We start from the raw sequence: 24,736 nt of genomic DNA, 5'->3' as shown, positions 1-24,736 counted from the left end.
TTAGGGCATCTACAGGTGTTCACAACTTGTGGGTTCTGGATATATTATAGTATCCAAACATAAATAGAATTGGAACATTATAACTGAATTTAAAGAACAAGACCCCTAAGTAAGAATGAGGGGAGATATTTATGTTGTTTTTGTATTGTTTTGCTTTCAATGCTGTTTAGGCTTGGATTGTGTATAGTCAACAACGGTCTTTATCAGAGCGTCCCTCACCTGGTGTCTTCCAGCTCCCAAGTAGAAGCTAGATCTTACTGCGCAATATTTCAGCACTACGGACAGCGCCGAGGCACCTAATCCTCAAAGAGGAGGGGAACCGGTTGAGTTTGCGTAAGGGAGAAAAAGTGCAGCAGGGGAAAATAATTCCAAATGCCGCATGCAGTCTTCAGTTAAACCTTTCACTCCAGTCTTTCACATATCGGAGAGGGAAGACGTAAGAATTTAGTCTCTACTCCTCGACTGAGACTGAGGTCACCGAGCACAGCAAAATGCTCGCCGCACAGCTACTGATGCAGCTAGGAGAGGAAAACAAGGATTTCAACAATAAATTAACCCCCCACTGCCTTAGGAAGCGATATTGGAGACGAACTCCGATAGCTAATCTGCAGCATGTGATATGAGTGAAAATGTGCGCCTATCTTTTTTATTTATTTTTTCTTCTTTTTAGCAGATCGAAAGAACAGATAGAGCCTGTTGCTGCAGTGGCGGATTCTTTTCCCCCTCTCACTTCCCATTTCTTCTCTGCCTCACATACACACAGTCAAACGCCCTTACATACACACGCGCGCGCGAGCAAATATTTACACACTGCTACATCGAAGAAATGCATGCACATTTCCCTGCAAATACACTCGCTCGCACACACGTACTTCGCTGGCGCCCACGTCCTCTGCCTCTCACCGACAGATACATTTACACACGTAGGCCAGGAAAGCGCAAACCACGGTCCTGTGACTCCACGCAGGTTCCCAGGAAATGCCTTTTACATTATTATTGAACCGATCAGCAACCACAGACAAACCTGCCAACACTTAGGTCTACTCTCTGGATTTAATCTCCATGGCAACAAGCATGGAAGGTGAGACAATCCTGCCTGCGAAGTAACTTTCTCCCGGTTCCCTCCGCATTAACTGACAGGGTTCCAGTGCAGCATCAGATGAGAAGCATGTCCTCATCCTCTTGTATTTCTGAAACTAGGAAGCTGGAAAGGAGGTGGGGGGAAGGAGCCGGCAGGTCTGGTGAGTTCAAATTCTGAAGCAGAAAGAGCCCTAATGTTTCTGCTACAGCTGCTGCTGCCGCCGCCAAAAAGAAAAGGGAAAAAAAAATCATGTGTTGTGTGTGGGGGGTCAGTTTGTTGATGCTTCCCCCATAATGTTTTGTAGGATGTTTCCATGCTTCTTCAGTTTAATATGTCCAAAGAGAACTGGAGACAAACAAGGCAGAATGACAATGACAGTCTAGGTTTCTCTAGTGAGACATTTTGAGAATTTTCAGACAAGGTTTTCAGTGCTTGAAAGGAAGGAATGTCAAGAGCCCTTGAGGAGTCATCCAAAGATTTTCTTAAGAAGGAAATTCCCTTAAGGTTGAAATCTGCAAGGTTGGGGGCTGGATTCTGGCAGATCCCAAGTTTTCCGATACCTGGGAAGGCCTGAAATTTATGTACTTCATCATGATGAAGACATCTGGGTTTGTAATTTAAGGTTTTCCTTTGATTCCAACACATTCTGTTCTTAACGACTAATAAGCTCTGTGCAGATGTGGCCTCAGTAATGTTTCTTTTACCTCTTTACTTTTAACGAGATTTAATAACCTTGATATATGGTGTGGGGGGTGTATGTGTGTGTATGGGAGGAGTCATTCTTTTTCCAGCTTGGGTTTTCTTATGTCTCATTTCATGAAATAATAAATGTTCATATTATTAGCATTAGAGATTATTATATCTAATGACCAATATCAAAATACTTTTCACCCAGAACACCATATTCCATTATAATATTTCAGATTTGCTGTTTGGAATATCATTACTAGATAAATAAACAGGAAAAAAAAACCTGTTGATTAAAATAAAATACAGGAGGTTCTTTTTCTTTTAATAGTCACATACTTTTCAATATTGGTTCTGCAACTGCACATTGCTGCATGTAAATTAAATAATTATATGTTCCTGAAAAGTGAATTTTTATACCTCCAGTCAGTAAACTTATTTCATAGAAGAAACAAACATCACACACAACATTCATATTTTATGAAAGACTATATATAAGGTATAAAACTATTCTTATCTTTGCGGTATGATTTGTAAGACTTACCATAGAAAGATTTTTATTTATTGGCTAATAACTACAAAACAATTCAGTGAGCTTTGGGCCTTTGGGTATCCATAGGTATACCCTTGGTCCAATCTTATGACTAGTCAGGACTTATTAGACTTATTAATAGAAATCCCAGTTTCCATGAAGGAGATGATGGTGCTTTCAATGCAATTGCTCATTTCTAAAGTACCTAAACATTTATTCCAATAATATGACTTGAGGCAATATCTTATCATTTGCAATAGTCCTTAAATATTTTAACCATAATACATATAGACCCTGATATTTAAACTGTGCAATGTTGATAATTTTATCCCCCCCTTTTCTTTTCTGGTATAGCATGCTTAAAATAACATTTCCACACAATTTTACATTCCACTCTTTTTTGGAAAATTTATTTCTTTCTTCTTAACTATTTTTTTTCTCATAAGGGTTTATTTATTCATGGTTTTGTAACTTCATGGTCTAAATTTCTCTCATTTTTCTTTCATTTTCTATTTCCCAGTAAACAGGATATTAAAATGATGTTTTCCCTCTGAGGTAGGCATTAAAATGTCTGTTGTGCAGAAAGAATCTGCTGATTTTTTTTGCTTTTCCATCTCTTCCAGGGTTTAGAGAAACTGAAAATATATCTTTTGTCCACAGTTGTTGAGTAATTTTGGGTACTTATTAACTATGAAGAAATCAGTGTTGTAACTGAAGACCTATTTATTCTTGACAATATTTTGTTATTAACATTACTTTTATATCAGATGATGTTCTGTATCAATGGAAAGGTGCAAAGTTCAGCACACGTAGCAGTATATTCTCAAAAACTTTAGACTTGGTGATGAAATGAGACAAGTTGTTAATTTCACAGAGCAGGTAAAATGGAATGTTGGGGCTAATGTTTTGAAAATTTAGGCCTGAAAATACTGGTATTTCAGCTGCTACATACATGGCTTAAATTTCCAAGAGCATTTGTTTCCTGAACACATTGTTAAGCAATTGCTTCACTTTTAACTTATTTGCTTGTGTAGACACAATATGCAGCAATGGCCAGACTTTCTTCAACCTTGACTATTACTCATTCAGTTGTTCTCCTTGACCTGTATTTTGTTCTCATTTTTAGTGTAAGGTAGAATTTTAAGATAAATACAAAAGTTTAAGTTCTTCCTTTTCAGATGTTAATAAAACATCTGTTCTTTCTCAACCCAAATTTTTTGTTAAAAATGGGAAATTTCATAGTTCTTTGAACTCCCAGTGAATTTACTCGGCTCTGCTTTAAAAAACTGAATACATATATAGTCATGCCCTTGCTATTGAAAGTAATTTGTCTAATGATCTAAACTTCTGCACTTTTAACTTTTATACAAATAAAACTTTTCTGTCAAGTTTCCTTTACCACCTGACTCCATTTTCTCTTTAGCCATCATTCCTAAATCTTCTCAATTTAGTGCCCTTCCTGGACATTCAACTGAAATTTATTAAATAATGAAAAAATTTGGAATGGAAAACCCACAACTGTGTTTCAGTTCTTCGTTCCCATCACCACTGCAGAATTGGACACTCTTTACCCACACCTTTTAGAAACTCTAACCTCCTTTGTTCCTAGTGAACTTCCCACTAGATTTACTCATGTCTCTAATTACTCCTTATACAACTCCACTATCAGATCTGATTTTCTCCTTGTAAGAGACACATTCAATGAGGCTCATTGCTAGGCTTCTTCCATCTTCAGTGGTTTCAAGTACCTGCAAGTAGAACCTTAAGGGAATTACAACACAGTTGCCTTTTGAATCAAACCAGAAGTAGATCTGACTTCCTACAGGATAATACTTCGAATATTTGAATGCAGATATTGTCTTCCTCGATTTTCCCTTTCCTAGGCAAATCTCAGCCGTTCTTTCCACGTCTTAAATTTTGATCTGTGATGTTTTGATGCTTCTATGTATTGGACTCTCTCTGTCCTGGATGCATTCTTCTACACAAACTTTATTTGACAATAAATGACCTTCAGGTATTCTCCCCACCAGCTATTTATGCTAGACAAAATTATCTAGATTAATTTATTTAAGGCTGCCTGTTAAAGTGTCTACTATGTGCCAGATATGAGCACCATGAATTCACTAAGTTCAGAACAAAACTCTTCATTTACTTTCTAAATTTACACTTTGCTTGTCTTTCTCTATTATGGTTAATGAAAGCGCTATTATTACACTTGTCTAGCCTTAGTAGAGCGGCATTATCTTTGACGCCTCTCTATCCATGGCCCACTCCATTCCACCAGTCGATAAATCCTAGCTCTCATATCTTTATAAATATTTTTCAAACCCATTCCCTTTTCCATACATTTACCTCCTAGTCCAGGCCCTCATTGCTTCTCACCTGGACCATTTCTTTTCTACGATGTTCCGTCCCTGAAATCTGTCTAATTCAGTGTCATCAACAACCACTCAAGCTTTTAGCAAATAAATTTCAAACTCATCCTGACAGTTAAGATATTTCACATTTTGGCTTCAACCTACCTTTCCAATATTTTGTTTCCTATACTCTCCTTTGCTTGGGCCAAATTGCTCACTATCCTCTGGACAAATCCAGCACTTTTCTGCCTTCATATTTATTGTCATGCTGTTTGCTTCTCCACATACCTCAATCCTCTGTGTGTCAAAACTCAGCTCAAATACAATCTCTTACCAAAAAAAAAAAAAAAAGAAGAAGAAAAAAAATTTCTTGATCCCTAAATGGGTGAAATCTCTATTCCCTCTAAATTTGTTTATCCTCTTTGAATCTAATTTTTATCAAGACATTGAAGATAATATTTACCCTGTATTGTTGTTATAGAGATTAAATAAAATAACATACAAAGCAGTGTTTGGTACTCAGCATGTGTTAAATACAGACTTATTTCCTTTGTAGAAGGCTTTGTAGAAGCCTACACTTTTTTATTCTTGTTTGTACATGGATCGTCCCCCTTACAAGCTGGAACCTCTTTGAATAGAGAGGTCCATGTCTATTAGAACATATTAGCAACTGAATAAATATTTTTGCATGGAAGTATAGTGAATAGTATCACTTTCCATATAGACTGACCAATGAATAATAATAATGTTATTATTTTCTATCATTTGGACCCCATTCAATTTAAGATTACATTTGCTTTTTGAAGTAAACACTTCACATCTTTGGCTCATATTGACTTTTCATTAATTGAAACTTCAATATTAACATGAACATCCAAGTAAATTCTCCTCTATCTGGGGTTGAAGCACCTCACTCCTTCTCACTTAAATGCAGAACTTTAGAAGTGTTTCTATTAAATTTTATGTTCTGGTTTCAATCCAGAATTCCAATCATCAGAATTGTCTTGAATCTTGACTCTGTGAGCTACCATATAGTTTTCAGCCAAATTTTGTGCCAAATTTAGTAATTGTAACTTCAATGTCTTTCTTCAGCCTAGTCAATGTTTAAAAACTAAAGAGGATGTAGATAGAATTAAACCTTTGTGGTACTACAATGGAGAGCTCTCTCTGATTATAGGAACCAATATTTATTGGGAACACTTTCGAGAACTGTGACTCTACATAAAAATACTATTATCCAGGCTATTATCCAAATACATCTTCCCAAAAAACATATAATGGGACACTGTTAAATGCATTGCTGAAATCACTAAACGATGTCCTTGCTATTTTCCTGATTCCCCATGTTAGTAGTAAATTTTCAAAAAAGGAAGTAAATTTGGCATTACATCTTATTAAACTCATGTTAACTTTTAGTGACTTCTTAAATGCTGCAAATTAACTGTTAAATAATTAACTACGGACTTGTAACACAGATTAATTCCAAGTTACCAATATGCAATTTTCACAATTTCCCATCACTTTTTCTGAAAATGAGACATTTTTCCACATCCATACTTTTGGCAGCACTCTCATACTAGTCAAGAATTTCTCAAAGGTTTTGAAAGGTTTTTGCAGATGCAAGTTATAAATCATCTTATCCTGAGAGTTTTCACTTATCTGTGACTAAACAATATTCTACTACATTCTTGTCTTTTATTGTTTGATATTTTGGTCACTTCTAAAGACCATTCCACATTGGTTAAAAATACAGAAGTAGATTAAGTAGTTCTGCCCACTTTGTCATCCGATACCATTACACCATCTTGTTCAAGTAGGGACTTTAATCATTCATTAGTCAATTTCTTGATCTGAATATATTTTATATAAAATCCTCCCACCTCAAAGCCTTTGCAATGGCTATTTTCTCAAATGTCAATGCTCTTCCTCCAGATACTGTCATGGCTCCATTCTTGACATCATTCAAGCTTCAGGTTAAATGTTGTCTCGCTAGGGAGGCCTTTGCTGACCTCTAATTAAAGAAGTTCCCTTTTTCCAACATTATTCTCTTTCCTCTTAACTTGCTTTGCTTTCTCTCATAGCATTTATGAATACTTGAAATAACATGCATAGGTAGATAGATAGATAGACAGATAGATACACAGATAGATAGACAAGTATTTTAAATATACTTGTGTCTCCACCACCAGGATATAACACTCATTATGTAAGGTATACATTATTATCTAGTTCACCACTATAGCATCAAGAACAGTACTGAAACATAGCAGATACTCAATATATATATATATATTTGTTCAATGATGAATTAAAATATTATTGCTATATTTATTATTATATATTACCTTAAGCTCATTCAGTTCTTTAGAATTCCTGACAGTATCCCTAAAGTTTTTGGTCACTTTTCAGCATTAGTCTCTGTTACACTGCATTTTTCTAATATATTTATACCAACAATAGAGAGCCAAAGAGACCTTGTGAATTATGTTTAAAGCCATGAAACAACCATCTATTTATTCTCCCAAGATAGAATAAAAATTGCTGACTTGAATGACTTACGAGCAGTGGCTCTGTACGTCCATTCATTGTTTGTATCCCTACCTGGTTCCAAAATCCTTTGAAGGATCTTAATTAAGTATCTTTGAAGTACCTTACCCTTCTTAGCTAAGTGTAGCAGCAGTAAAGTAATAAAGAGGGCAGGGGCAGAGGAAGAAGGGATAATTTTAACAGACATCTTAAGCTAATCAAAGTCACTACAACTGAATACAAATTTTAACTCTATACTTTCTGGTAGTCAACACCAAAATATTATGATGGCTACATATCTTTCCTTAGACAATAAAAGGCAACTCACAAAGTTTTTAGAAAAGATCTGCTTTCTCTACTTTTGAATGCTACAAATTATGTGAGTCCTTCAGGGAATATTGTATTAATCAATCTGATTTTAAAAAAAGAAAAAAACAGAAATACTGAACTCTGAATGAGCTGGTGAATTTTGATATTTATCCTCAAGGCCAGTTTTTTTGAAATTGAATAAAAGTTTTCTTGTTCCCTATATTTTAACGAAAGTTATTTTTATGTTCTGGGTGTTTAAGACTTAGGCTTTTTAAAGCCAGAACTTTATTCATCAAAAATTACATTGTTCAATAAATTTAGTTTAATTCAATTCAAATATTTATTGAATACCTACATTGTGCCAGGAATTGTGGCCACTACTTAAGAAGTAGTTATTTTTCCATAAAAAATGATAAGTAACTGTCCACAGATTGTCTAAGACACTAAAAACAAAGCATTATCTGGTATATGTTAAACAAATTATAATATAAAATATAAAGGATTTTGTATTTCTAACGAGGAAGTTACCTTGTTTTGACTTAATAGTAACAAATGAGTGTGCTATTGCTACAGCTAGAAAACACCTCTTATTTTTATTTGGTTGGTTGGTGGATTTTAATAAGAATAACAGAATCTAGAGGATTAATCACTGGCTGAGAGCCAACTTAACAATGCTTAACTCTTCTAATGATTAGCTATCAGCCTGTATTTTTGCTTACATTATGATTTTAAAAACACATAAATAAATTTAGCTAACATCTTAACTATACTTAATTTAGGCTATTTCTACATGATGGTAAAATGAACTAGCTTTAAAATGTACAGATTATTTAAGCTGCCCAGATGTTTTAACTTTTGTCATCATTTAACCAGACTCCGAGACAGAGTTTAGTGTGCAGGATGTTTAGTAAGTAGTGCCCTTGAGCTCAATCTCTGTGGAAGAGAGGGGTATTTAGCAGGAGTAGGCAGAAATTGAGCTGTGATTTGGAACCAATGACAGCCTTGGTTTACACCAGATAGAACTCTAGACCCAGAATGGTCCTTCAGAGTTGTGCCCCTTTGGGTCAAGATAGCCAGGTTTTTTTTACTGTCATATCAACCAGTCATTGAAAATGGTCTGCCCTAGGAAGTGGCCTGACCTTGGTGAGGCAGCTCTTTGCTATCCGGGCAATCTGTGTAAGGGGCTCACAGTTGAAGACTATCTGCTGGCAGCATTCCCAGATGCTGGGCAACAAGTCCTTCATTGAAGAGAGTCTGCTGGGCACACCAGTGTCTACCAGTAAACCACTCTTATTGCTTCCTCTTACGCACATATCCCCTGAAATATCCTAATGGCATATGTAGCCTAGCAAGGTCATGGTTCTAGTAAAAAAATAATTCAAACAAGTTACTTGGCTGAATCAGGCAGTTACTTGGCAAATGTTTGGTAATCACCAAATGGAAACATCATGTTTTTCAGTTTCTCCACCCATTAAACAAAGGAACCACAAAATGTATGGATCGCAACAAAAGACTTTCAATTGATGAAAGCAATAAAATTAGAAGTTTAGTTTAAAAAAATGTTCTAGTTAAGTCCCAAGATCATTAGCTATTCAGTCCAGTCTCCTATGCCTTCTATGGGATAAATTGGACAACAGAGCTGTGAGGGTAAATGGGATCGGATATATGGTGATGAAAAGAGAACTGAGTCTAGGTGGTGAACACACAATGTGATATATATAGATGATGTATTACAGAATTGTACCCTGAAATCTATGCAACTTTAGTAACAATTGTCTCCCCAATAAACTTGAAAAAAATAAAAGTTGTACAACAAGAATTCTATCTTCAGAAAAATCACTCTGAGCCACTTAAGTGATCCTAAATTTTAAAAAATAAAGTATATTGACTATTAGGGCAGAAAAAATGATTTTGTGGAAAGAAATTCAACAGAGATGTTTGAAACAATATTTTTTCTTTTATTAAATAAAAAAATCAAATAACCAGCAAAGCCCAGAATGTACTCAATATTTCTGACACTTAAGGTTTGAAGATTAAGCCTCTTTGTATTCCTAGCCACTATAAGATAACATATTGCTTGATATTAACTGGTGTGTTAGTTGGTAAATAATTTTAGAAGCTACAGGCTTGTTCTTATTAATTACTCCCTTTCTCTACTCCTTACCTCCCATTCTAAAAAAAAAAAAAATACTGAAGGGCCAGTCATTTTAATAAACATAGTTCTTAAAAATTATTAGAAGAAGCAATAACCAAACACACACAAAAAAAAAACCTAAATGAAACAAAATGACAACAAACAAAAATGAAAGCACTAACAATCTATCATTCTCAGTTATTGGATGGCAAGATATTTGATGACAGTTCTCTCAAGAAGGGTGGATGTGGGTTAGTAACCACTGATTTAATTGACTGATTTTAATTTTAATTAACATTAAGACATCAAATGGGATTTTTTGTTTGTTTGTTTGTTTCAACACACTCTTTTCCAACACTTTTGTTCTAGTTTTAGAATCTTAGTGTAGGAGGAACTTAGATGTGGGAATCTGATGGGAAGAGGACTGAGGAGCTGGCCTAGAAGCTGAATTTTCATAGAAGACACACTGTTTAACTTAGATTTTATGTTTATTTAGGGTGTTCTGAAAGCTAATGGAGATGATGGAGAGATGGCTAATGGTCCACAGTGGCTTGTTACTTGCAAGATGCTATGTTGGGTACTGCACTTACAAACAAAAATTTAAAAACACAATTTGTCTTTTAAAGAAATCACAATTTAGTGTTTGGAGTAGTAGTAGAAAAGAAAATAATTCTAAAAGTTAAGGGATGAAAAAGAGAGAAGACATTAAAGGGATCAGAATCTGTATCAGACAAAATGGCACCAGAGATAGAGCTTGAAACATGGACTTTAGAGAATTTGACGAGCTCACATCTTGTGCTTACTTGTGGTATTATCTACACATGGCAAAATTAGATCACAATTCAGGTCAAAAAAGCTCTGGCCTAACCACTTTGAAATACTTTTAATTAAAAACTTCTCGGATTAATTATTTGAATATTTACCTTCACACTTGATTTTATATTTAGTGTTATGTAAGTACTGTTTTATGTGTTCACAAAGGCAATTCTGTAATTTCTACAATAGAAGTAGCATCTCCAATGCTAATTTGAACCTGATTCATATCTGATGTTTTCTAACATCTTTTGTGAGTTTAGTCAAGAAGGTTTGAAAAATGCCAGATTTTATAGAACAAGTACCTGCCCAATACCACAAATGGATAAAACTAAACTGATTCCAATTTTGTATCTAGGCCAAGAGGTGACTGCAGCTGGAATTCTGAAGAGCCACCAGGATGTGACAGTGAATAATGAGTAGTACCTATTGTGGCAACTCTTCAGCTAAGATGAGTGTCAACGAAGTATCAGCTTTCTCATTGACTCTGGAGCAAAAAACTGGCTTTGCTTTTGTTGGGATTTTGTGTATTTTCTTGGGACTTCTGATTATCAGATGCTTCAAAATCCTGTTAGACCCGTACAGTAGCATGCCTTCCTCTACATGGGAAGATGAAGTTGAAGAGTTTGATAAAGGGACATTTGAATATGCACTTGCATGACAGCACCAGCTTTATGGATTTTAGCATTATGCTATCGGGACTCACGGTGGATACAACTGTAATTACCTTGAGCGTGCTGGAGAGAGGCTCATTTCATTCACTGAATTCAATAAATGTGTGTGGTTAATTTATCCACCATGGTGTAAATGATAAACGATTATTGGGTTTCCTCACTTTCCTCTGTCTTCCGTATTGAGGTTCCCAATGAATACAGCAGAAGATCACTCCAACCATATGTACCATCTTTATTCTTATCTCATACATCTGCCTTAAATCTCTGTTTCCTTTTGTGCTAATGAACTGTGCTAGAGGCTTCCTGCTTCTGCCCTTCGGCAATGCCTAGACACCCTCTCCACATTCCTGACTTCAGCCCCCCAGTGTTAAAGACCAGGTATCTTAAATATAAGGCACCCTCAGTCCAAAGAATAAATCAAATATGATTTTCCTAATCATAGCCATTGGTCAAAAATGAATATGGGTGAAAAAAATCTCACAAAACTAATACACAAATCCTGAAAGGAGTCGCAGGCCCTAAAGGCCCCCAAATCTCACAATGCTCTGACCCTCTAGTTATTCTTCTAGACTCTCTTGCAATAAAAGCCCCTAGCATGGGATCCAAACCAGATTTGCTTCATACTGATATTTTCTCCTTCTCCCCTTTTATAAACAGTACAAAAAGGGAGTTTCCAGCATGACCTAGTGGAAAGAGCATTTTTCCAGAAATAAGACGTCCAGTCCCACCCTGCCCTGATTAGAGCTATGCAGACTTGGTTAAGTCATCTAATCTCTGTGGACTTCAGTGAGGAAGCTAACTAGAGGATTTTTAATGTCCCTTTCAATCCTAGTTTCCTATGAACTCTACAAACATTCCTGGAAACCCAGAGATCTGAGATGAATGAGGACTTAAGATGTTATGAAAACATTTTTAGTTTAGGAAGCCAAACTCAGAGATTTGATTTCTAATGTTGATCCAGCCAAGAAGAAGCTTTAGGACCTAAAGTTACCTAAGGGGGAACTTATTTTCCACATCTGCAAAACAAGGATAAAGAAATCCATTCTGCATATCTTGCAGGAATATTGAGAGGACCAAGTGACTTACAATGAATGGAAGAGCATTTGAACCCAATTTAAACATACCTTGTTACCATTACTTATAATCCTCACTGGTAATAGTAACAGAGGTTCTCAAACCTTAAGAAACAATGATTTAGTGTCAATTGTTCACCCTCTCTAGTCTTCATTCTCTTCATTTGATAAGTAAAAAGATAGAGTTTTATAATTTTAAAATCCTTTCCAGCTACAAAATTCTGACTCTCTATGATCACTGAATGTAGGAATAGCAGGAGATAAATAAATACAAAAAAATTTGTGTCACTTGAGAACACAGAACTGCTGAACATACCAAAAAAGAATAGCTAATATACATATATTGAGAGTTAACACTAAATTAGGTGCTTCCCACTTATTGTGTGATTTGCTACCCTTATCAACCCTTGAGTTTGGTATTACTATTGCCATTTTATTATCTACATTTTGTAGATGAGGAACTGAAGTTGACAGAGACTAACTAACTTCCCAAAGTCACCAAGCTTGAGAGTGGTTGTGTTAGAAATTGAACTTGGGCAATCTAATGTCAGAGTCCTTGTTTGTAAACACTCTGCTGTACTCCGACACTGCCCTCAACACTTCTACATATCTTACAAACACAGTTATTGCTCAGGTCTATGGTACTCCAAAACCAGCTGTCTCAGTGAGATGCCCTGGTACTTCCTATCTCCTAGTAGATTTAGAACACATCTGTGTTGGCTATGGATCTTCTGGAACAAATCCACATGTCACCAAAGCTCTTTGAACCCCAGTAGGTACAGGAGGGTTGGCCTGAGACATCTGGTAGCCAGTTAGTAATTTGGCCCAAGAACACCTCATTGAACCATGTCAGTTGGACACACTGAAATTTGCATATGCCAGGACACTAGGCATCTCCTTTGTGATCCAGGCTTGTCAAGTACTCACTAAGACATATGTCCAAGACATATGTTCCATTTGTCTCCCAGGGAAGACACCCACCAAGATGCTCCATTTTGGTCTCTAGACCATAACAAAGCCAGATCTTTATTTCAAAAAGAAAAAAGGCCCGAAAACCAAAAGACAAGAAAACTTTATGAAGTATGAACATTATTTCAGAAAGTTCAACATCCACAAGCTTTTTCAGACATCATCAACTTCACTGTAATGTTATTTAAATCCCTCTAAAGAGGAATTCTTTTAACCAAAAGTGCCTTCAACCATGGCATTCATTCATGCCTTATAGCAGGGAAAGGAGGAGAAAGAGTGGTCAGTATCTGTATTTTCAGAGCAAGAAACAATATGAAAGATATAAAAAGGCTAATTAATGTATGGATACAACATAAAGACTTCCTGAAATGCGAAGCCTTCTAAGGACAGACGTCCAATGTCATAGCCAGATCCTCCCCTAGCTGCCCCTTCACAAGAACTGTGTCAGGGAGAACAAGAGGAAAGATAGAGGAGCATACCTCCAGACAGTTTCCTCATGTTACCTTACCCACCTGTCTGAAATACCTAAATTGGGTTTACCTTTCAAGGTTGGCTTTATGGATGGTGTAATTTCATCCATATCCCCCAAACCATCTTCCATCTGCTCCAGGATGTCTGAATCCCATAAGTAGAGAACAAGACTTTCACTTCAGTTAGAGATAAAAGGCTTAGAATAAAAAGGTCTGCTTGATGTAAGACCAAGACTAAAACTAATTCACTCTACACTCTAGTCAAGCAGTCAGTCAGTAAGAAAAAAAGAAATTGACCATTATCAAAGGGCATTCACAGTCATTGGTAGAGTAAAAAAGTTAGGAAATAAATAGGTAGATCATGTGGTAATTCTATGTTTTTATTAAAGTAGAATTGTATGCAATATTATATTAGTTTCAGGAATAGTGATTCTACATTTATATACCATACAATGTTATTACCACAATATCTCTAGTAACTATCTGTCACCATACAAAGTTATTATGACATTATTGACTATATTCCCTGTGCTATACATTACATCCCTATGATTTATTTATTTTATAACTGAAAGTTTGTACTTCTTATTCCCCTACACCTTTTTTCACCCATCCCCCCACACCCTTCCTCTCTTGCAACCATCAGTTTGTCCACTCCTGGTATACAACCCAAAGAATTTAAACAGGGTCTCAAAAAGATATTTGTACACCCATGTTCTTAGCAGCATTATTCATAATAGCTAAAATGTGGAAGCAACCCCAGTGTCCATTGATGGATGAATGGATAAGTAATAGTGGTATATAGATACAATCGAATATTTATTATTCAGTCTTAAAAAGGAAGGAAATTCTGCTATATGAGAAAACATGGATGAACTTAGGGACATTATGCAAAGTGAAATAAGCCAGTCACAAAAAGGAAAATACTGTACGATTCCATTTACATAAGGTACTTAGAGTAGTCAAAAATCATAAACACAGAAAGTATAATGGTGATTGCCAAAGATGGGGAAGGGAAGAATGGAGAGTTATTGTTTAATAGTTACAGAGTTTGTTTTCAGGATAAAAAGAGTTATGGGGATGGATGGCAGGGATGACTGCAAAACAATGTGAAGTATTTAATGTCACTGAACTGTATACCTAAAAACAGTTAGAGTAGTAAATTTTATGTTAAGTGTATTTTATTATTAATACAATGAAAATGCAAAAGCAAAAACAAACAACAACTAAAAGCCTGCCTACCAGGGACAGAGGATATAAAACATGTTCATTTTCAACCCCCCCCCCCCAACAAAATTGTTTTTAAAAGAAAGAAAGAAAGAAAGAAAGAAAGAAAGAAAGAAAGAAAGAAAGAAAGAAAGAAAGAAAGAAAGAAAGAAAGAGAAAGAAAGAAAGAAAGAGAAAGAAAGAAGAAAGAAAGAAAGAAAGAAAGAAAGAAAGAAAGAAAGAAAGAAAGAAGAAAGAAAGAAAGAAAGAAAGAAAGAAAGAAAGAAAGAAAGAAAGAAAGAAAGAAAGAAAGAAAGAAAGAAAAGAAAGAAATGGGCAGGCTCCCGAAAGCTGGCCAGTGTTGAAGGGAAGGGAGACTGGAGGTGGCAGAAGTAATCACAAGCCAGTCCACAGCTCCTGTCCAGGGCCAGTGAATAGGACTTGTTTTGGGTCTCAGCCTCATCTCAGCTGATTTAAATAACCAGCCCCACCAGGCTGAATCTGAAATGTGTCTAATTCCTATGCCTGACTACCTTCTACATGGGGAGTCAGAACCCTTTGTAGAAAGAACAGATAAATGCTCTCGATATTTAAGAGCAGAAGGAATTATAGTTGCGTACTTGTGATTCTGTCTCTATATCTGATACAGCCTCATGACACCATGTTTCCCTGAAAATAAGACCTAGCCGGACCATCAGCTCTAATGCATCTTTTATAGCAAAAATTAATTTAAGACCCCGTATTATATTATATTATATTATATTATATTATATATTATACTGGGTATTTAGATTAGATTAGATTAGATTAGATTAGATTAGATTAGATTAGACCCGGTATCATATCATATCATACCCGGTCTTACATTATAATAAAATAAGACCGGGTCTTATATTAATGTTTGTTCCAAAAGACGCATTAGAGCTGATGGTCCAGCTAGGTCTGATTTTCGGGGAAACACGGCATTAGCCTGACTGATTAACATGACACCTGACAAAGAGCATCTAAGGAGTTTTACTTAAGTACCTCCAGACCACTTTCTACAATCTTGAATCTGTTCACCAACCTACCTTTCCCTCTATTTTAAAAGGTATAGTACCTATTCCAGGCTCTAATGATGCACCCCCGAATCTTCGATGTGACTAAATAAAAGTCACCAATTGTAAATATTGCTAAAATAGTAAAAGCGAGTGCTAAGCATAAACTAAGTATAAACAGGTGCTTTTTCCAAACCCTCTACACAAATTGACTCATTTTATCCTCACAATAATTCTACAACAAGGTAGGTACCATTATTATCCACAACTGTATTTTACAGATGAGAAAAATATGGCAGAGAGACTGCGTCATTTGCCAGAGATCACACAGTTAGAAAGTGGCAGGACTAGGATGGGAATTGAGCATTCTGACTCTAGAGACTTGCTCTTAACCACTGTATCATACCACAAACATGCTGCCCAGGCCACTGGAACTCACTTGGATAGTTTCGCATAGAACACTAGGAGGATTCATTCAGTCATACCAATTGAAAACCATAACAGGACCCGCAAGGAGAGATTGTTTGTGCTGTCTTAATAATCACCACCTCACAGAGTTGAGCAAAACATTTCCCACAGTAAAACTCAAAAACCGGGTTTGATAGAAATGCTTTGCCACAGGGAGACAAAGAGGTCATTTAGCAGTGCCACTGGGAAACTTACCCACAGTTTGATTTCTTCTTGAAAGTGTTTTCCCACTAGGTAGAAATATTTTCCATAAATCATGGATTCTACTCTCAATCTGCTTACTTCCCATGCAAAGAAGAGCCAAAGTGAGATGTACAAAGATAAAATAATCTCAAACACCATTTTCTAGTTATAAAGTATAGAAACTATCCCAGGAGAACAGTATTTTGCTACATGTGCTGAACAATAGGAGGTCATTAGGAATCATGTGAACTACGATGACGGGATTTGATTTATTCAGTTCCAAACAACTGAAGTACTGCTCATATTTTCTTAGGTGATTGCTGTTGAATAATATAACTCCCCTTATGAATTAAAGAAACTTTATTTTACTTCCTGTCTAAAAGGATTAATGGTTTACTACTAGTTACTTGTTGATGTAGTACTTAAGGTTCCTCAGGGCTAATGACTGGGCAGGACTTACAGTATTATTCCAGGCCAATCATTGCTCAGTCATCTCTTTCAAGGAAGACTCTAACCAATAGGAAGAAGCCTAAGGTTCCAAGGGGGAAAACTAAGTGCCCCATATATGCCTGGGTGATGCTGAAGCAGGTTACACTTCCTGAGAAGAAGGTTCCTGGTTGATAAGGTAAACATTTCTGGACAAGGTAAAAAAATTACACTTAATATTATGTCATAAAGTAGATTCTAAGGAGTAGAGGAAAGGCAAAGATATCAAGAACTATGAAGAGAAGTGGGATGTTCTATAAAAACTAAAGAGATAACAGATTCACTTACAATTTCCCCAGGAAAGGTTATTTGAGAATTGAAGTTGAGATTTCTTTTTTAATTCAAAGAAATAACTTTAATAATGTCAAGAGAGAGGCAGCTTTCTGTTTGTATTTATCTATCTTTCCAGAACTTTCTTTGAAAAGCCAAATTTTAAGGTATGAATGAAGAGATATTATTCTAATGGGAAAATGTTCTAAGATGGGTTATACCATGGATTATGAAATTAATCATATGGTCTGTTTATCTGGCAGTCAAATATAAACTTCTCGATAAGACTGAGAATGTTTCACTAAAGAGAATCAGAAGAGCATGATTATTTTACATAAATCTAGCACACTACTTTATTAAGGACCGTGATTTATTTCCTTACCCTGAATACTCGTATGTTATTTTAAAGGTTTTATAACAGCATTTGTAAAACAAATTTATGAGCATATCAAACATTTTGAAGGCTAGCAAAATAACCGAGTATTTACAGAAACATCATCTTGACAGAACGTATTTTTATAAACTAACAAGAATATAAATTTCTAGAAGTTTTAAAAATATTTTAAAATCATATATATATATATATATATATATATATATATAATAAAATACTTCACAGCTTCAATATTGAGTATTGTGAATGAGCTGTGTTTCTGGCTAAGAATATTCTCATCAGCTTCTACTGTACTAAATTGGTAGTTACATCTTTTCTAAAGTCATATTTAATCCAATTGCACAAAGTCCAAGCAAATATTACAAACACAGGTAACATTTTAATGACTCCATTGGAGATTCTGTTTGCTGAAGCAAGTCCCCAGTTATTTATTATGGGATTTAATTGCTCAGGTGATTAAGATGCCTGGACAGGTAATTTTTAATGAAATGAATTTAAAACTGCATGTCTTGTGAAAGAAAACTGTTTCTTCATACCCCCACTCCTACTTAAATATATTTATATTCCTTGGAACAAGTTTAATTTTCTTTTTCAATGACAGCTTTGAAGAACAATGTGAAGATTGTATAGGAGACAATACATCAAGAATCTGCTTATTGAATTCTTCTAGAACAAAAGCCAGAAACTCACTAATTAAAATACTTTAGTGTTTATTTTGAGGAGGAAATATATAGATTTTTTTAAAAAACAACCATAAAGTAGATAGTTTAGTCCAAAAAAAAAATCCAGTTTGGAAGATGTCACTGAACAACTCTTCCAACGTATTTCTGGATTCAGTGCCCAGTAATACCAATCGCTTTCAAGTTAATGTCATACCCGAGAGCCATGAGAGCAGTGCAGCAGCGGCTAACAACACCGACCCTCCACATTATGAGGAAACTTCTTTTGGGGATGAAGCTCAGAACAGATTCAGAGTCAGCTTTAGGCCTGGGAAACAGGACTGCTATGACAATTTCCTCCAAAATGGAGAAACTGCTAAAACAGATGCCAGTTTTCATGCTTATGATTCTCACACAAACACATACTACCTACAAACCTTTGGCCACAACACCATGGATGCTGTTCCGAAAATCGAGTACTATCGCAACACCGGCAGCGTCAGTGGGCCCAAGATCAACCGACCCAGCCTGCTTGAGATTCACGAGCAACTTGCAAAGGTAAGCTTAAGGGCACCAGCAGGTATCCTCCCTTCTTCACTCAGGTGATCTCCTGCTCTTTAATAACACTAGAAATGTAAAGGCTTCCAGTGGTGGGTCTACTCCAAACTATCCATCTTACTCACATGAATGTGCCTAGTTCCCAATAAACAGAAAATACACAAAAGTGTTTCACAAATGTTTACTGAGGACAGAGACCTAGCAAATTGAATCTGAAAGTTAGGCAATATGTTGTATCTTGTTTATAATTGTTGTCTATTCAATTCACATTTGGTTCAACATGCCAAACTGAATACTAAGCTAGTTCACCTTAATATTAACCCCTCTACAACAGTTGTGGAAAAAAAAAAAAAATCCCTGATGCTTGCTGTAGTCAATACTGTGGTGACAGCCTTTAGTGCACATGGGTATTTTTATATTCTTTAAAGAGACAGCAGAGTTTTATAAGATTCAGCACTTTATCCCTTTCTTCTTCGAAGTTTTGCCTCAGGATCCTGAGTGCACTTAAGTATATAAAAGTAACTAAATTAAATTTAAGTACAGAAGCAGCAGATGTGGCTAAACTTTTTATTATTTAAGGAATATAGCCAAAGTTCCCAAATCAGCCAGAAACATGAGGCAGCACTTTTTCTAATCTTGTAGCAAATCATTTATAAGCTTAGTAGATTTCCTCTTCCATAGCTTGCTCTAAAATATGTTGATGCACTTTATCTTCCTGTTCTGGAACACAGTTAGGAATGAATATCATTCTTTATGCATATAATTACTTGCTAAGAAGAATAATTAGCTGTCACATATCCACATGTAATTTACTCTTGCCCAAGTCTTAAAATAAGGAAAAAAAAATGATGGAAATAATTTCTTTGATATTCATTCATTCATTCAACAATTGTTTTTGGGTAACCATTTAATACAAATGGTTACCCACTCCAGGGATTCTAGGACTACTGCACTCGTGAGAGATGCTAATGAAGGTGAAAATCTCCCTTTAGTTTCTGATCATCCTTCTTTCTACAAGGAAGCCCATCTCCACAACTTGTTCTCCTTGGCTGTTCAGGGTCCCTGACTCTGGGTCCTACCGCCAGAGACTGAGTGGCTTCCTGAGGAGTAGCCCATGCTCTGAAGTCTGTACTGTTATTCCTTCTCCCCACCAAACCTTACTTGTCCTGTGTACTGTATGGCAACACTCTGCTACAGCGCTGGTTTCTTTGTGGAAACAAGATTTAGATTTTGTCTGGGCTGTTTGATGCTTTCACCAAGAGAAGTTAGCAATGTGTCAGTGTCAGACAAAATGACAGCCCCCGTGAATATTTTTAAGAAGAAGGCCAATTTGAAGCTCCCGAAATCAGACTGAGGTATCACTTTTCTATTTAAGGGAAAAGGAAAGGAGAAGAGAAAAAAGGAAGATGAAAAGAAGGCTGAGAGAAGAGGGCACAGGGAACTTCTAAGATGTGGGAGGGGAAGAAAGAGAAATTGAAGGTATTATAAAGAGATTTTAATTCATTCTGAAGAAGTAAAATAAAGCAAATTCCTTTCCAAAAAAAAAAAAAGACCTGAAATTCTATTCCACCATACTCTACCTCTTTACACATGATAATTTTTAAAGCTGCATCCTTCATAAAATTGTGATCAAAATTTAAATATTCTCATTCACCCTCTTCCCCAACTTACAACAAAAGAAAATTTTAACTCCATTAGAAAGGAAATGGAGTAAACTCACATTGTTCTTAGGATTGATATTCAGGAGAGAGAGAAGAGTAGCTTATTTATAATTTCTAAAGCAATAACATGTAAATCATTATATAAGGGGAAAAAAACTCTGGGGGAACACTGTTAGAAAGTCATCTAAATGGACACAAAGCTAGAATGCATTAGCTGCATTTGACAGATTTGATAGCTGTTTGCGATATGGTATTGTTTTCAAAGGATAAAATGAGACTAAGGACATAACGTGGACTTAAAGCACTTTTTTTTCTCATATACAAAGGAATGGCAAATTAAATAAATTAAAAATTAGGTTTGGGTTCAATTCCCTGCATAATTCTGAATGAGCATAGTAATAAGTAAACTCTTTTTATGAACTTGACCCTGACTTATCTAGGGTTATTCGTCTTGATTAAATCATTCAGAAGTATCTGCATAGCCAAACTGGGAGCAGATACAATCACAGAACCTACAAATGGCGCATTCCCATAGCCAGGACCACTCTAGTGTTGCTCAACTTGTAGGGGCATGACTGCCTCTCCATATGTCCTGCTCCTGTGCTATCCTTTGACTTCACACATTGACAGTCAAGGCCTTCTTCAATTCATCTCTTTCTTCCTTTACAGTGGAAAGTAATTGACATAGCACAAGTTTGGCGATCTTTTTTGAATCCATGATTATATTGCTTTAAAAAAGCCACATAGCAAAGGGATATAAAGTACAGCATAGGGAATATAGTCAATAATATTGTAATAACTATAAATAGGGCCAGATGCGTACTAGAATAATCACGGGGGATCACTATGTAAACTATGTAAATGTCTAACCACTATTCTGTACACCTGAAACTAATATAAAACAATATTGAATGTCAACTGCAATTGAAAATTTAAAAAAAGAAATTTTTAAAGTACTTACTAAGCACACTATTTACATTATATAAAGCTTACTTACCTGACAACTAAGCTTTATTAAGACAACAAACTATATAGTTCTAGAGAACAGATTTTTTTAAATCCAAATATTGAGATTCATTTTCATTATTACTGATTTAATCCAATCCTTAATCATTTTTACACATTAATCAGAATATCTTTAACAACTATTTTGAAGTCTTTTTTTTTTTAGATTTTGGCTCAATATGGAAACAGTTCTAAGATTTTATTAACTACTAGAATTTGTTTTGACTGTAAAAAATCAAAGCCATATAGGAATGGTACATTCATACTAAATGGCAGGACATATTTAGTCAGAAACTAGTTGGAATTTGTGCAAATTGTGGTTATAACTTCCAAATCAGAAAAAAACAAATTACATGACAAGTTTGTCCTAATAGGGAAAACAAAAAATACATTTCAAAGACATTATTTTCAGTGTCTATCTTAAGTAAAACTCTAGGAGGGATAGATATTGAAAGAATGTGTAATCCCAATGATTTGAGATCATAGTTAAAGAAATCCTTTCCGTTTTCTATGTAGCTAAGAGCTAAATGCCTATACTAATGGCTCTAAATTAAGGTCTTCTGAAAACTCTAGCTAAAAGCAGAGAGAAAAAAAATTTACTCCATCCCTTACTTGCTCTACAATATTATACAGGCTACAGAACTTCAACTGATCTTGCAAGATGCTTGTGAATACCATGTTTCCCTGAAAATAAGACCTAGTCCTACAATCAGCTCTAATACATCTTTTGGAGCAAAAATTAATATAAGACCCGGTCTTATTTTACTATAATATAAGACTGGGTCTTATATAATGTAATATAATATAATATAATAATATAATACCGGGTCTTATATTAATTTTTGCTCCAAAAGATGCATTAGAACTGATTGTCTGGCTAGGTCTTATTTTCGGGGAAACATGGTATTAGAGTTTATATGCCTAGAAAGTCTAGCACCATTGCCTATAATGGGTAGAAACTCAATAAATGTTGATGATGATGGTAATTTTTATACTAGCTAATTTTAAAATTTTATTTAAAAAGTAAAATATACACTGATACAATATTTAACAATACATAAATATATACACATATGTGTGTGTGTGTGTGTGTGTGTATATATATATACATATATATATATATATATATGTATATATAATGAAATATCTCTTATTTTATGTAAATCCTTATTTATTCTCTCCAGGTAAATCATTACTGACAGTTTCTTAAAAATCCCTTCCGAGATTTTCTATGCCTATACAAACATAATATATATGTATGTTTGTGAGTGTGTGTGTGTGTGTGTGTGTGTGTATTCCTATCTAATTTTCTGTCTGTATTCTTTTTTCAAACACGTATTGTGATATGTTTTACATATTGTCCTGCACTATGCTGTTTTCACTAAACAATGTACTTTGGAGATCTTTCCATATCAAAACATGCATAATGATTATTATACATCTGGCAAAGATTAATCTAGTATTTCTACTTTGTAAAAATAATTCCACTTTTTATATCCAGCCTAATTCGCATGGTCGCCTTTTCATATACAATTCCTAACTATAGGCCTAACTAATCGAACTCCTTTTCAGCCTTACTCACCACCATTGTTGTTAGCATTTCAGAAAAATATAATTATAAGGAAATCAGGAAAATATATAGCCTTTCTATCAAACTCAGGGTTCTGATATCATTGCAATAAATTGTCTATGTAAAGTATACAATAACTATAAAAATTAAGATGGAAATATTATTCTTTAGGAAGCCAACTGTTTATAAACTGATCCAAAACAAAAACAATGGAATGATTTCACATTGGGTCATTAGGCTGTTAGCAACTAAAAGTAATTTATGAATAAAAGCATTAAGAGAGCCTGTGATATAGAATAACAAGCACTTTACTGAGAATTTTTTGTATCAGACACGATGCTCACACTTGACAAATTCTCACTCAATCCTTATAACTCTTCAAGTTAGTACTATTATTATTGCTATTTTAAAGATGGTGCAAGTTTTATATTCACTATGGATATTTTAGAAGAGAAAACAATGACTTAGAGAAGTCAAACTTCCAAGGTCAAGAAGCAAAGGTCACATGACTAAAAAGTTGAACCCATGCTTGCATGACTCGAGAGTCCATGCTTTTTATCACTATATTTCATCCTCCATCTGTTCTCCCATAGCACTTTGCCTCAGCTCATTGGATAGCTATACAAAATGATGGAACTCAGGCACAAAAAAAAAATCTCACCTCAGTCACGATGGGCTCAGCAGGGGATCCCAATTCCTTCCTTAGATGGGGGACTGTGCCAAGAGATATCATTGCTTCTCCTACAAAATTAATTGTAGGTCTTAATTTTTATTGTCATCATGAAAAGCATTTATTAGCCATTTATTTACAAGAGCTGCTATATAAAGTGAGTTAAAGAGATTTGACCTATACTCTCTAGAATTTGATTTTATGAGTCAAATGGCATTGCTATGGGTAGAAATAAAGGACATGCAGTCAAGTTAACAAGCATTAAACCACACAAATCAATGTATAAATGCTTATCTTCTGTAAAAGGACAAACAGAATGTACAAATGTGTTCTCTAGAAAATATTTTCTAAAGTGTTTCAAAGTTCAAATTTGGAACTTTAGCATTCAAAATGGGGATATCCAAAATTAGAAATAATCATCAAGACAAATAAGATAAACATTAAAATCAGACAATAAATGTCTTGAAGCATTTATGTGCTTCACTTTTTTGATGCCCATCCTCCCACCTGGCAATCATCAGTTTGTTCAGTGATAACAAGAAGCTACCCCTAAAATATTTGTTGGAGTGAAACTGTGCAACTTAGGGCTCATCTAATACCTGTCAGAGTTTTTAGTGCTCAAAGCCACACCTGGGAGCTCTCACTATTAAAATACTCTGTGGAAACAAACAAACAAAACACATTAATTGCTCATTATGAACAGTTCAGTGATAGATGGTAAGTCGAGTGGGCGTTTCCTTAAAGTACACTTGGAAAATATCAAGAATCTTTTAATTCTACTTTCTTAAGATGGCTTATCTGGTTTATCACACATCACTACCTTTTGGCCTAAGTTATCAAAAATATAAGTCGATTTGTGTGTGAGCTATATGTTGTCAGATGTAGTAAAAATATTTTGATCATAAATTGTGACCATTGGTAGTGATTTAAAGGCATGGTTTATG

At 35.2% G+C, this 24,736-nt stretch overlaps 2 protein-coding genes across 5 annotated transcripts in view; both read left to right on the top strand.

The window, feature by feature from the left end:
• Window positions 1-430: 430 nt before the first annotated feature.
• Window positions 431-11,231, top strand: CTXN2 (cortexin 2). Of its 3 annotated transcripts, none has more exons than XM_033108935.1 (2): window positions 431-1,081; window positions 10,798-11,231. In XM_033108935.1, the coding sequence occupies exon 2, from the start codon at window positions 10,855-10,857 to the stop codon at window positions 11,098-11,100; it is 246 nt and encodes an 81-aa protein (XP_032964826.1). In that variant the 5' UTR covers window positions 431-1,081; window positions 10,798-10,854; the 3' UTR covers window positions 11,101-11,231. The 3 variants fall into 3 exon arrangements, with proteins under 3 accessions (XP_032964826.1, XP_032964827.1, XP_032964828.1); XM_033108936.1 differs by lacking the exon at window positions 431-1,081 and adding an exon at window positions 1,090-1,241; XM_033108937.1 differs by lacking the exon at window positions 431-1,081 and adding an exon at window positions 1,611-1,689.
• Window positions 11,232-18,458: 7,227 nt separating this feature from the next.
• The window catches only part of SLC12A1 (solute carrier family 12 member 1), an 84,003-nt gene continuing 77,725 nt past the window's right edge, over window positions 18,459-24,736 (top strand). The window contains exon 1 of one of the 2 annotated variants that reach the window (XM_033108421.1): window positions 18,459-18,886. In XM_033108421.1, the coding sequence (XP_032964312.1) occupies window positions 18,467-18,886 (420 nt within the window). In that variant the 5' untranslated portion in view covers window positions 18,459-18,466. The remainder of the gene's footprint in view (window positions 18,887-24,736) is intronic. The other variant, XM_033108422.1, reaches the window with a different exon arrangement.

The sequence above is a fragment of the Rhinolophus ferrumequinum genome, chromosome 6 (assembly GCF_004115265.2).
Source record: "Rhinolophus ferrumequinum isolate MPI-CBG mRhiFer1 chromosome 6, mRhiFer1_v1.p, whole genome shotgun sequence".
Classification (NCBI taxonomy): domain Eukaryota; kingdom Metazoa; phylum Chordata; class Mammalia; order Chiroptera; family Rhinolophidae; genus Rhinolophus; species Rhinolophus ferrumequinum.
This window is presented reverse-complemented; position numbering and strand designations above follow the sequence as displayed.

Bases quoted from the DNA above. Each gene is read 5' to 3' on its own strand.
- CTXN2 (XM_033108935.1), top strand. From the start codon at position 10,855: ATGAGTAGTACCTATTGTGGCAACTCTTCAGCTAAGATGAGTGTCAAC.